At 38.8% G+C, this 13661-nt stretch overlaps 1 protein-coding gene across 2 annotated transcripts in view; it reads left to right on the plus strand.

Moving 5' to 3' along the window:
* EFHC1 (EF-hand domain containing 1) overlaps positions 1-13661 on the plus strand; it is a 57927-nt gene that overhangs the window by 30140 nt on the left and 14126 nt on the right. Inside the window, exons 7-9 of one of the 2 annotated variants that reach the window (XM_016209826.2) lie at positions 5453-5593; positions 11468-11681; positions 12059-12206. In XM_016209826.2, coding sequence (XP_016065312.2) covers positions 5453-5593; positions 11468-11681; positions 12059-12206 — 503 coding nt within the window. The remainder of the gene's footprint in view (positions 1-5452; positions 5594-11467; positions 11682-12058; positions 12207-13661) is intronic. The other variant, XM_016209827.2, reaches the window with a different exon arrangement.

Here is a 13661-nt window from a genome sequence, read left to right on the forward strand (position 1 = left end):
GTGTCAGACACGGAGAAACTGCTAATGACTCGGATTGAAGAGCTGGCAGTGTATCCCTCTAGGCACCATGAGGATCTCGGCCACAGCAAAAGGCTGGTTTGTGATGTAGAAAGAAAAGGCTCGTCCCAGCTATGATCTGCATTTACCTCTAGCTCTAGGTGGTTTAAACAATTCGATTTAAGTATTGTTATTCATTCCATAACGTGAGAGTGAGTATTGAGTCTGCGAGTGCTGATGTGAAGGCAGCTGAAGAATTTTTGGAAACTCCAGATAAGCTGATTGTGGAGCAAAAGTACTTGCCAGAGCAAATATTCAATATGGATGAAACTTCCGTATTCTGGAAACAGATGCCTGAAAGGACTTCCATCCTTATATAAGGAGGCCAAGTTGTGCCAGGTTTTAAGGCTTTTAAGGACAGGATAACAGTCTTGGGGACAACATTGTAGGCTACAAATTGAAACCCTCTGTGATCTGGCACAATGAGAACCCTGGGACCTTCAAGCGTATTGATAAGCACATGCCAGTGTCCTACAGGAGCAGTAAGACATCGTGGATGGCCCAGCTCCTCTTCCAGGATGCCCTCCTGAATTGCTATGTCTGTGAAATGGAAAAGTACTGTAGAGAATAACGTGCCCTTTAAGATTTTGCTTATTGCTGATAATGCTCCTGGACATCCTCTTTTTATTGGTAGCCTTCATCACAATATCCAAGTGGTATTTCTCCCTCTAAAACACCTTTTGATGCAACCAATGGATCAAGGAGTTAAGCAGCTTTAAGGCCTAGTAACTGAGGAGGACCTTTGACCAGGCTATTGCTGCAACTGAGGAAGACACTGATATAATTCTGGAGGGATTACAGCATCTCTGCTGCATCAAAAACCTTGCTGGAGCTTGAGGTGATATTACCAAGGAGTATATGAATGGCATCTGGAAGAAGACACTCGAGATTCATCTATGACTTCAAAAGACTTGCCAACAATGAGGAGGTTACAAAAATCAGGAAGGCTGGCCTGAGATGGCCAACAGCCTCAACCTGGGTGTGGTGAGGATGACACTGAGGAGGTCCATGAGGCGGATCCTGAGGAATAGACTAAGGAAGAGTTGTTGGAACTAGAACAGGAGTGCATAGCTGAAGAAGAAGTGAGAGAAAAGGACACTGCAGGAGATAAAAAAGAATCCCCAAGAAAAGTCACAGTGAAGGGTTTAGCAGAAGTTTTTGCAGACCTCAACAAGCTCCTTAAAAAGTTTGAAAACATGGACCCCCTCCCCCCACCAGAAGGTTTTTATTAATAGAGAGGAATGTTCATAAGCAAATTTATGATGTAAAAAAAGAAACCAAGCAAACCAGCGTGGACATATTGCTGAAAAGAGTGACACCTCCTCAAGAAGAGCCTCAGGCAAGTTGTTCAGGAGACACTCCAGAAGAGGGCATTGCTACCACAGGAGATGACAGCCTCATGTGTGTTACTGTCCCTGAAAACCTTCCAGTGGGACAAGATGTGGAGTGGAAGACTGATGTTTAGGTCCAGACCCTGTGGAGGCCTAAGCTAATGTGTGTGGTTGTGTCTTAGTTTTTAACTAAAAAAGATTTTTGAAGTTTTGAAAAAATTTAAAAATAGAAAAAGCTTATAAAATAAGGATATAAAGAAAAAATATTTTTGTACAATGTGTTTGTGTTTTAAGCTAAGTGTTATCACAAGAGTTGAATTTTTTTTTAATTCCAAAATTTTAAAGTAAAAACATTACAGTAAGTTAAGATTAATTTATTATTGAAGAAAAATATTTTCTTATAAATTTAGTATAGTCTAAGGGTACAGTGTTTGTAAAGTCTACGGTAGTGCACACTAATGTCCTAGGCCTCTACACTCACTCACCACTCGCTGACTCACCCAGGGCAACTTCCAGTCCTGCAAGCTCCATTCTTGGTAAGTGCTGCATATAGGTGAACCATTTTTTATCTTCATACCACATCTTTACCTTGTCTATGTTTAGAAATGTTTAAATACACAAATACCACTGTTAGGATTGCCTATAGTATTCAGTACTGTAACATGCTGTGCAGTTCTGTAGCTAGGAGCAACATGCTGTACCATATAGCGTAGCTGTGTAGCAGGCTATACCATCTAGGCTTGTGTGGCGATGCCCTTCTCAGAACATATTTCTGTCATTACAATACGTGGCTGTACCTCTTGCTATCAGTGTGTTTTTTTCTGATAGAATTCCTAACTATTGAATGTGCCTCACCCTCAAATTTTTGGCAACATTTGATGGAATATATAAGAAAAAATACTATGGGAACAGATGTAGATTTTGATCAAGCAAACTGTTTCACCACTTTAGTTTACAGATAAGTATAGTGTAAGATAGCAGTCCAAGGACTTGCCCACAGCCCTATTGCAAAGTGCAAAGGCGATTCTATTAAATGTGGAGGAGGTAGGTTTGGGAGGGATTGCAAGAGTGGTGCATGTTTTTAGCCCTCTGATCCATCTTTTGAGTTGATAAAAGCTTTTGAGTCCTAGAATACTTCTCCCCATCCATTCTCATTACCATAATATTTTTCTCCTAACCTGTCTTCCAAGGAAAGAAAAGAATGGGAAGATTTGGGTAGAGAGCAGAGAGAAGTGAAGAACCACTGGAGATGGTTGGTTGGTTGGTTTGGTTGGTTGGTTGGTTTTGCCCTATCTCGGCCACTCTGTATAGTAAAACTAACTCTACCTCCATACGTATGGCACGCTAATTGTAGTGTTTGGTCAGTTTATTTTCAGTAAATTCTCTATAACAAATAATCACTACAAATAAATTCTCTCTGCCTATTCATAAAAGTCTGTGTTGGAAATGAGTAGGAGAGCTCCACTTACCAAACAGCAAGTACATTTTAGCTCTCCTTAGTTTTTATACTTCAGTCATTTAGACCCTGAACGACATAGTTGTAAAGCAGGGATAGGATGCTGTAGCAGAGTCTAGAGGGGTAAAGCTAGAGCCAAGTTAGTGGTCAGGGCGAGAAGTGGGCATGACGTGGATATGTTCAGTTTGAGAATCACGACACTCCTAGGTCAGGCTGATCTGCTAGGTCAGGAACAAGTGAACATGGATCCAGGAGCCAGATGTGTTCTCTCTCAGGCTGGCTCCTTATGGAGACATGTTTGCTGGCAGGGAAGAGGAGGGAACTGAGGACTAGAAGAGCTAATCTGCTATAGAGCCCGCCCCTCGAAGCAGTCTGTGAGGGATTTTGGGATCTCATGCTGTGTACTTGCTTTGTTTATAAAACCTGGGCAGAAACTCTGGTGGGTGAGTCATATGAGCAGGAGTATCTAGGAGTGATAATCTCCATAGTCAGAAGAGTGGTTCATGTAGATTGAAACAGGACCCAGGCAGTAACTTGGGAGTATGAGAAGCCTGTTGCCAGGACTCCAGGCATAAGGGCTGATGTTTAAGGAATGTCTTCATTCCAAGCAGGGCAAATATGCGATTCAGGAAAAGCAGGTAGAAGCCTGTCGAAACTCAAAAGGAATTTGAGAGGAAGGCTCTCAGAGGCTTACAGCTACCTCTCCATTTCAAAATTCCTAAACTTCCATCCCAACCCCCAACCAGACTGCTGTCATTGTGTTTTAATGCCGATGCAAAGGAAGTTTAGATTCCGCCAATATATTTCTGCCTAGCCTCCAGAGCAATGCAAAGCTCATTAGTATTTGGCGTCTCACCCGAGGTCCCTCTGTCCATGGCAACTTTTGTATTCACTGAGCAGTGGTGTTGCACTTGGAGCAAATTAGGTCATTGCCCATCCACTGGATCCACTAGTCGTATTCCAGGCATGATGACCACATTACTGCAGCCCTGGCAAGTGGCAGTAGGGTTATTGTTCCGATCACTACACCCTGAATGAACATGACAGAGTCACTGGGCGTTGAGGGAGTACCCCGTTACAGATGGACCAGGGATCTTATAGACTAATTTGTTAAAGTGCCTGAATATAATTTATAAAAAGATCTGAGGAAGGTATCTGCACAAGAAGAGCAAGGTACAAGCTGAGTTTGCTGAGAAAGCATAGCCAGGAGGAGTCAGGGAAAAAGAACTCTGCTGCTTTTTAGTTAGTATTGATGAGAGAGGAAAACAAAACTAAAGTTTTGAGACAAATCCTAGCACCCTAGAGTGATGCTTTCAGCTCTTCATGGAACCTGAATGAGAAATACAAGTTCAATCTATACTTCTGCACTACTCACCAATTAAATTTGTCTTGAGTTTGCTCCTTCACCAGGAAGGGAGAGTTCTGTATGAACAAGGAATCTGAGTTCTCAACAAGTATGGCTGTCATCCTTCTGTGAGGCAAAACTCAAGAAGTAAAAATATTAGAAATATGGAGACAAATAGGAAAAATAAATCAAGTTGATAACTGTTGTGATTAGCTAGTTATTAATAGTAGGAAAGGAGCAAAAGGGAAGCCAGACATTATAAGCATGGCCATTTGGGCGGCTTCACCAGGAAGCTGCAATTTCACACTCCCCAGGGAACCACTGGCCCATCCCCTGCACATCACTGGGGGAGGAGGCCCAACAAAAGGGAGGTAGATGCATGCACAGTGAAGTTGGGATGACAAGGGAAGGTGCCTCTCAGTCACACCTGGGAACAGAGATCATTGGCCAGAGTGTGGGGGCTAATGCAATCCCAGGAAAATTGGGGGAACATAATCCCCTAAACAAAGGAGTTTGTTCTCTAACTGCTCTTGTGACTCGGCTCGTGGGGCTCTCTCGTTCCTCTGTCCTTGCGTTTGCCAGTGTTTCCTTTATAGCCATGTGGCCCTGAGGACCCCACATGTAATGAACTGATGGACTGCAGCAGGAAACACAGATTAAGCTAGCCTGATGCTGTACTGGATTGTCCCAACATGGAACAGAAACTCTGGACACTGACTCTGACTTCAGCCCTGCTAAAGCTGAAGTTACACTTCAGGACTGAGGGAGAGGGGACCTTGGAAACTCAGAGATGTGATTCCACAGAAATAAAAATCACGTGTTCTCCCATGCAAGTCTCGGAAAATTCTTTATCTTGGGATATCACAAGAATTCTCCCACAAGCAACAGGTGGGGACAAGGAAACTATCCCCACTTCCACTAGTAACAGATCATGCTAGGATGATGACAAGGGCCAGGATTGGGTCCAAGAGTAGGGCCAGGTCCTGCTTTGGCAGTAAGGGGTCAGAGGACATCAGCAATAGCTTCACTATAGCCCTGACAGTTACTTTGTAGCATCATTGGTTACTTCCATGAGGAATGATCATGGTATAAAATCTATAAATGAAGAGGAGTGGAATATGCGGTGTGTTATTTTTTCTGACTGCATTTGTAAATATTGAAATTTCTTTTAAATACATGTTTTCTAGATTTTTTCAAAGAAACTTAGTTACTTTGTAATTTTTAATACAAAGAGCATGCTTCTTATTTCCTGTATTTCTTCAGGAATTACCTCCCTATAATGGTTTTGGACTAGTCGAAGACTCTGCTCAGAATTGCTTTGCTCTCGTTCCAAAAGCTCCGAAAAAAGATATTATTAAAATGCTGGTGAATGATAACAAGGTGCTTCGTTATTTGGCTTCACTGGTGAGGATAATTTTTATATGCTAAGATTCTGTTCTCTCTCTACCATGCCTTCAGGCCGGTTGGATGGTGTTAAGTATGCTACCCCTGAACCAAGACCTGGCTCAAGTCCAAGCTCCCACAGAAATCTCTCTTAGATCATTAATCTTCCTCTCTACCCCTCAAGTTCTGATAGATCTTTTTGCCTTTTTTATTAAGTAGTTATGAAAGCCTGACTTATATTCAATTTATTTATGTATCTGTGTGCCTTTCCAGTGTACTGTGATTTCCTTGAGGGTAGGGATCATGTTCTTACTAATTTTTAGCATTACCTGTAATATCTAGCTTGATGTATTTTATATTCATTAAGTGTAATAAATGGAATCATTTATTGACATCAGTTGAGTAGATGGTGCTTTTGAGAGGTCATATGGTTAGTGATTGAGCATAGGTCTGGAAACAGACAAATTCAAATTCTAAATAGTTCACTTATGGGGTTGAATACCTGAGGCAAATTACTGATAGGAATTCAAAGGATAATATCTTTAAAAATGAAAAAGTGTAGAAAAAGGAATATAAGCATTTTACTTAGAACTATGGAAATAAATAGTAGAAAATTGAAATAAGTTACTTTTGGGAATAGGAATTGGGTGTGGGGAGCTGTGGTCAGGTGATTTTTCAGACTAAGGCAAACTTTGGAGATTCTGCAGGTTCAGTTTCAGACCACTGCAATAAAGCGAGCATTGGAATAAAGTGAGTTGTAATCATTTTGCTGGTGGAGGGTCTTGCCTTCAAGTTGCAAAAAAACGGAACACCTGTGAAGCGCAATAAAGCGAAGTATATGAGGTGTGCCTATATGTAGTATGTGTATGTGTATAATAATGAAATGAAAACAGTTGACTGATATATTTTAGGAAAATGTTGAACAAAGCTTTACATAAAAAGGGAGTTCTAGCAAATTCTGTACCAGCTAGAACCTCCATACCATAAGAAGTCTGGTAAATGAAGGTTTTACATTATGATTAAGTTATTTGAGTTACCATTAAAATTCAGCAGGCTTGTGGAAATTTGATGTAGTAACTATAAGCTTCCTAGACTTTGTAGGTACTCAGTAACTGTTGGTTGAGTGGGTAAATGAATTTATTTACACATATACTGTCTATGAGTTAGGTAATATATTATACCCATTTTATGTTTCAAAACAAGAATCAGAGAGGCTAATTGGCTTGTTCCAGATCTCAATGCCGTTCAGGCAGAGGCAGGACTAGAACTCAACTTTCTGACTTTCAATGCAGCAGTCTTCTTCTTTTTTTTTTTTTTAAATTTAAAGAGTATATTTTTATTTGTAATGTAAATAATTTGGAAATATGACTGTACGTTCACTATAAGCAGTTTTAATGCTGCCATCTTATATGTTAGAGAGACAATAGAGAAAAGAGTATTATGGGTATTTTTACTACAGAGAAATAGTTACCAGAGCCCTCAAGTAGGTGACATGAGGAGTCATCATGAGGAAGGAAGTTGGAAAAAAGTCTTATTCCTGCAGCTATGAGAATCCTCGAGCCAGCATTCTTTTGATCGAGAACCAGTATAATGCTCAGGCTATGAAAAGGGAAAAAGACTCACATGAGTTTGTAAGGTACATAATTGTAGGCTTACTTTTCCTATCTGAAAACCCTGGAAAGACTGTTACATAATTGATTATAAAAATTTTGATGAATAATGTTAGACATTGCTAAATGAGAAAAAAATACATTTATAGAGTGGGGCAAAAGTAGATTTACAGTTGTGAGAACGCAAAACAGTTTATTCTTGTATTATTATTTATGAATTATTGTATTATTTTCCATATGAACAACTAAGTCTATTTCTACCCCACCCTGTATATTGACTGCAGTCTTGTGTACTGACAAATAACCCAGGCAAATTTGATATATCAAGAAAAGTTGAAGAGTACATAATTTGGATGAGCCCTCTTGCTTAGGACAACTACAAAAACGTGGATGTGTGTGTGTGTGTGTGTGTGTGCGCGCGCGCGCGCGTTTACTACTGCTTGAGGGTGCTGAATGAATAACAGGATATGAAGGAACACTGAGCAAGAACCAGGGGAATATTAAAAACCAAGACGTGAGCCTGGCAAATGCGGCCATATTTCCTCTGGGAAAGTTTGCTCATTCCAGAAGAAGCACCAGTGAGAGCAAACTTTAGACTCTAGGGCCTGTCAAAGACAGAAGTACCTTGTAAACCCTCTGTGCTAATCCTTGAAGGGACTGTTTTCTGGCTTTGAGTTGTCTCCCACCCAGAAATCAGATTAAGATGATCCTGGATTACTAAAGCCCCCAGGTGTCTGACAGGAACAAATGCAAATGCTCTGAAGATAGCATCGTCTTAGGCTTCAAGTGATTTCTGAGAACAGCTTGATGAAATGTATGGTAATCATTCAAAAAAACAAAATTAATAATGTCTAGACAAAAGGTAAGATGATATGAAGGAAAATGAGCAAAAACAACAGATAATAGAAATAGACCTATAGGGACTTCAAATACTGGTGTTATCAAACTTAAAATATATATATTTACTATGTTTAAGGAGATAGATGATAAGATTGAGAATTTCAAAAGAAAACTAGAAACAAAGTATTTCAGTTTTGATAAGTTATCCCAGTAATAGAATAAAAGAAAAAATTAGATGCAGAGAAATATTTGATAAAATTTATCTATTATGGGTTTAAAACAAAACTCTTAGTAAATAAGGGATAATGGGGAATTTTCTTAGTCCAATAAAGGATAGCTACCAAAAACCCGCAAACAGCATACTTAGTGATGAAATGCGAGATTGAACTCTCTGAGATTAGGAACAAGGTAAGACTATTCTATCACCTTCTATTCAACATTGTACTAGAGGTCCTCGCAGTAAAGCTATAAGAAAAATAAAAGGTATAAGGATTGAAAAGGAAGAAATAAAACTGTCATTACCTAAAATGAATGATTGTATATATAGAAAATGAAAGAACAATCTACATTTTATGTTAGTAGAGTCAATATATAAATAGCAACCAACAAAAAATAAAGGTAGAAAAATACTATTTACCATAGCACCAGAAGATATTAAATTCCTAGGAGTAAATCAAACAAAACGTATATAGTGCCTAAAACATTATTGAGAGAAAAATTAAAGAAGACCTAAATAAATGAAAGGGCATGCCATATTAACTGATTAGAATATTTAGTACTATAAAAATATATTTGCCCCAAATTGATTTATGGTTTCAAAGCAATTACAGTAAAAATCCCAAAGGGTTTTTATTTTTGCAAATTGACTAACTGATTATATTATTTATGTGGAGATGTAAAGCACTTCCAAGAATAGCCAAGACATTCTTAGGGAACAAGATTGGTAGATTTGCTTAACAAAATATCACAGTATATTAAGAAGTCATATAAAGTAATTAAGACAATAGAGTATTTGTGCAAATGGAGATAATTAAGCCAGTGGAATAGATTAGATAGCCCAGAAACACACCCACACACACTTAGATACATGACTAATATGGCACTACTGAAGGGTTGGGAAAGGAAGGTCTTTTCAATAATTTATATCAGGACAATTAGAGATGCATATGGGAAAAAAGAAGAAAATATTACCCACCTCATACCAAATATAGAAATCAATTCTGGGTGAATAGGAGATTTCAATGTGAAAGGCAAAACAATAAAATTTCTTAATTGTAACATAATTTTAATCTTGTAGTAGGGAAAGATTTCTTTAGCAGCACACAAAAAGCAGTAATTGTTTCAAAAACTGATAAATTTAACTACATTAAAATGGAGAGTTTATGTTCCTCAAAAAATACCAATAAGAGAGTAAAAAAAAAGGAAAGGACAGAGTGGTAGAAGATGCTACTACAGAAATCAACTAAGAACTCATGTCCAGAATATCTAAAGAACACTCTCAAATCATTTTTAAAAATAAGCAAGAAACTTGAATGGGCATTTTACAATAGAGGATATCCAGAAGGCCAATAAACATATGAAAAGGTGCTCAGCCTTTTTAGTGATCAGGGAAGTAAAAATTATAACCACAATGAATTGCTCTCACCTACCAGGATGATTACTATGTTGGTGAAAATATGGAGCAATAGGAAATATACTGTTAGTGACGTGCTCACTTAGGAAAATAGTTTGGCATAACCAAATATACCAGGTTGTGCCAAAGTAGTACGCATATATGCACAAGGAGGTAAGAATGTTCATAACAGCATAATCCACGATAGCTAAAAATAAACCCAGACGTCCATCTATAGGAAATTGGGTAAATAAATTATGTCGTATTTTTACAATGATTTGAATTCTGTTTAGTAAAAATTAATGAACTAAGGTTATAAATAACAAGGATAAGTCACATAAACATAATTTTGAATGTTTGAATTCAAACACAAAAGAATGCATATTATGTCATTTCATTTATATGAACATTAAAAATACCAGGCAAAACAAAACTGTTTAGGGATGCCTGCCTTGCAATAAAACTAAAGAAAACCATAACACTGAAAATAGTGGCTTTTTTGGTCGGGAAGGGATAGGATATTTATAGGGAAGGTGCTTGCTAGGTTCTGACAATGCTGTTTCTTGACCTGGGTGGTGGTTACATGTGTGTTCACTTTATGAAAATTTTTGAACTGTACGTTTTGTTTTTTTGTAGCATTCTCTGTGTGTTAGAGTTCACAGTGAAAAAATAATTTAAAAGAACACCAACAGGACTCTTAGTAAAGAACTCCTGCGTATCTTCCTATGGGCAAGAAAAAAGAAGTGATATTCTGGTTGTGGTAGTTTTCAGAGGTTTTTCTCTGGCCTGTTTGGTAAAATAGAGGGTATATTCATTCAGGCCATCACAAAAACTCTGAAGGATGAACCCCAACCCTCTTGGTATGCCCCTGCCTGTAGCCTTGCTCAGAACTTTGTATTTTATTCTAAGTGTGATGGAAATTCTCTGGAGGGTTGAGAACAGAGGAGTGATGTGGTTTGATTTTTATTAACTATATTGTGGATGTGTGTTGTTTTTTTTAATTTATAGGTATGTTCAATCAAAAAAGTTTGGAGACAATTAGATTAGGGAATAGTATGAGGAAATTATTTTACTAAGAAGAAACCCAATGTCTTTCTTAAACGAGAAATCATTACACAAATAAGTCCATGGTCTGAATGAGAAGATATATGCCGAAAGTTGCAATATGAGATGGTTTTAATCAAGAATAAGCATGTCTGTAGTTGAGCTTGTCCCATCTGGCATTTGTTGCTTAAGGGTTATGTGATCACTTTCAGTAATTTGATTTAGGAAAAGTCTTGTCTACAAGATAGTTTCTAAGAATCACTTTCAACTCTATGATTCCTCCCTTCTTAAATTATCTTTTTAAAATTATGTATGTAAGTGGATTTGTTTAAAGAACTAAACTTTGCACAGTCACCTTAGTGTCCATGAAGTTGAACAGTGTCCATGTCAGTCAGGAGGTTTCAAACTGGCAGCCTGTGGGCAGAATGTGGTGACATATGTGCTTTGTTGGCTGGGATGGTGCTTCAAAAGAGTCAAAGTCCATGTTTTTCAAGTCAGGGCTTTATACAATACTCTAGATTTATATCGTCTCACACAAAATTGGAAGATATAGCGACACTGGGCCTATATTTCCACAAGGCAACAATCAGCTGGGATTGAGTTGGGGCAGCCACCTTTGGATGAGGCATGTCCTTTCCGGCCACCAGAGTCCCCCCATACTGTTCATTTATATTATACTTTATGTAGTAGGTTTACATTATAAACCTAATCCCTATAGGTATTTAATTTGGGGGCATCTGGGTAGTTCATATACCTTCATAATATCCTTTTTCCTTTTCACTTTTCTAGGAATCCCCCTACCCAGAAGACAAAGGCCGCCGATTTGTCCTTTCTTATTTTCTAGCCACTGACATGATCAGTATCTTTGAGCCTCCTGTTCGCAATTCTGGTATCATTGGGGGCAAGTACCTTGGCAGAACAAAAGTTGTCAAACCACACTCTTCAGTGGAAAACCCCATCTACTATGGCCCTAGTGACTTCACTATTGGCGCTGTGATTGAGGGTAGGTCTAAACACAGTTTAGGCTTTCCAGCTAGCCAAGTGGATTTAATTTAATTAACCCTTGTAAATGGGTTAAGCTGCATTCCAGCAGAGACAAAGTAATAATATTACAGATGTGGTCCAGTGTTTAATCTCCTTCCTTATCAATTAAACTGTAAATTGGTTGCTTTTTTTTTCTTTTTTTGGCTATAAATATAGACCCTGAGCTTCCTAACACTGAGCAAATGACTGCATATAAGTTTACAGAGTTATTGAAAGTTCATTAGTCTAAGTCACAAATGCATGTCTGTATTTCTCACTGGAGGATCGGTATTATTTTACTCCTGACTGCATGATAAAAACATAACCAAGGTAAGTGTATTTCTGCCTTCTCCCCAGTGTTTGGCCACCGGTTCATTATCACTGATGCAGATGACTACGTCTTGAAATATATGGAGAGCAATGCTGCCCAGTATTCACCAGAAGCACTCTTGTCGATTCAGAACCATATGAGAAAGCGAGAATCTCCTGCACCAGAATTGCAAAAGTATGTTTGATTGTCTAGGGAGCATTTTGACTTTGACACATATGAAATATTTAGGAAATAGTTCTTGATAAATTGAATGCGTAATCCCATTTTAGACTTTCAGATTTCCCTCACCAAGTAGGAGTTATTAGTCATACACAGAAGGCTTTCTGGGTCCAATATAACAATCAGTATCTTAGAACATTTTCAACTTTATTTATTTAGCAAGTAATTATTGAATGTCTAGTATGGGTCAGATACTGTCACTAGGCTGTTGGGCTTTTTCAGTAAACAAAATAGAAAAAAAGTCTTTCTTCATGGAGTTAACATTCTAAGCAGTGGGAGATAGTCAATAAACAACACAAGTAAATTATATAGTATATTAGGTGATGAGTGCTATGGAAAAGTGGAGGATGGTGGTAGATTGCAATTTACTGGGGAAGTGACACCTTGAGAAGGTGACTTGAAGGTAAAGGAGGTAGCCATGTGGATATCTGGAGGAAGAGCATTCTGGGGAGAGGGAATGGTGAGTGCTAAGGCTCTGGGCGGCAGCATGCCTAGTCTGGCAAGTAGCCAGTGAGAGTGGCTGGAATGGAGTGAGGGAGAGGCAGAGGAGTGGAAGATGGAGTTAGAAAATTAACAAGGGGCCGACTGTGTAGGGCCTACTAGATCTTTGAAAAGATGTTGGCTTTTCATTGTGGGGTTCTGAGTAGAAGTGGCGAGATTTGACTTAGGTTTTAAAGAGTTATTGTGTTATGAACAGATTAGGAGAGAAGTTAGAATGCTGCCATAATCCAAGCAAGAAATGATGGCACAGGGTAGTGTCAGTGAAGGGGGGGAGAAGCGTCTGATTTTGGATATGTTTTGAAGATAGATTACCCAGGGGATATAAGAGAGAAAGCAGTTAAGGTGACTGCATGGTTTTTGGCCTGAACAACTGGAAGGAAGGAGTTGCCATCATCTGAGATGGGGAAGGTGTTCATTTGGGGTAGAGGGGGTTTTTGGGGATAGGGGAGGATTTCAGTTTTGGATATACTAGGTTTACGATAGCTATTAGATATCTAAGTGGAGGTGTCAGGTAGACTGTGGGATGTATAAATCTGGAGTTCAGGCTGGAGATGTAAATGCGGGAGTTGTTGGCATATAGATGATATTTTAAGCCACAGGACTGGGTGAAATCTCTAAGGGAGTCAGTGTAGATAAAGAAGAGCTCCAAGGACTGATGTCTGAGGTTCTCCAACACTCAGTTGAGAAGAGGAGACTGAGGAGAACTGGTGAAGCAGGGAGAACCAAGCGGGTGTGGAATCCTGGAAACCAAACAAGGAAAGTATGGTCTTCCCTCGCACAGCAGTGGGGGACTGGCTATAACAGTGAGCGTGCACGCAATCTTGGTAGTCAGTGGGAAGTTTACTATTGTTCTGTGACCTTTAAAAATTATTGTATAAACAAGGAAACCTCTGGTGGTAATAAATATGT

Source organism: Miniopterus natalensis, chromosome 5, assembly GCF_054644295.1.
Source record: "Miniopterus natalensis isolate mMinNat1 chromosome 5, mMinNat1.hap1, whole genome shotgun sequence".
Lineage (NCBI taxonomy): Eukaryota > Metazoa > Chordata > Mammalia > Chiroptera > Miniopteridae > Miniopterus > Miniopterus natalensis.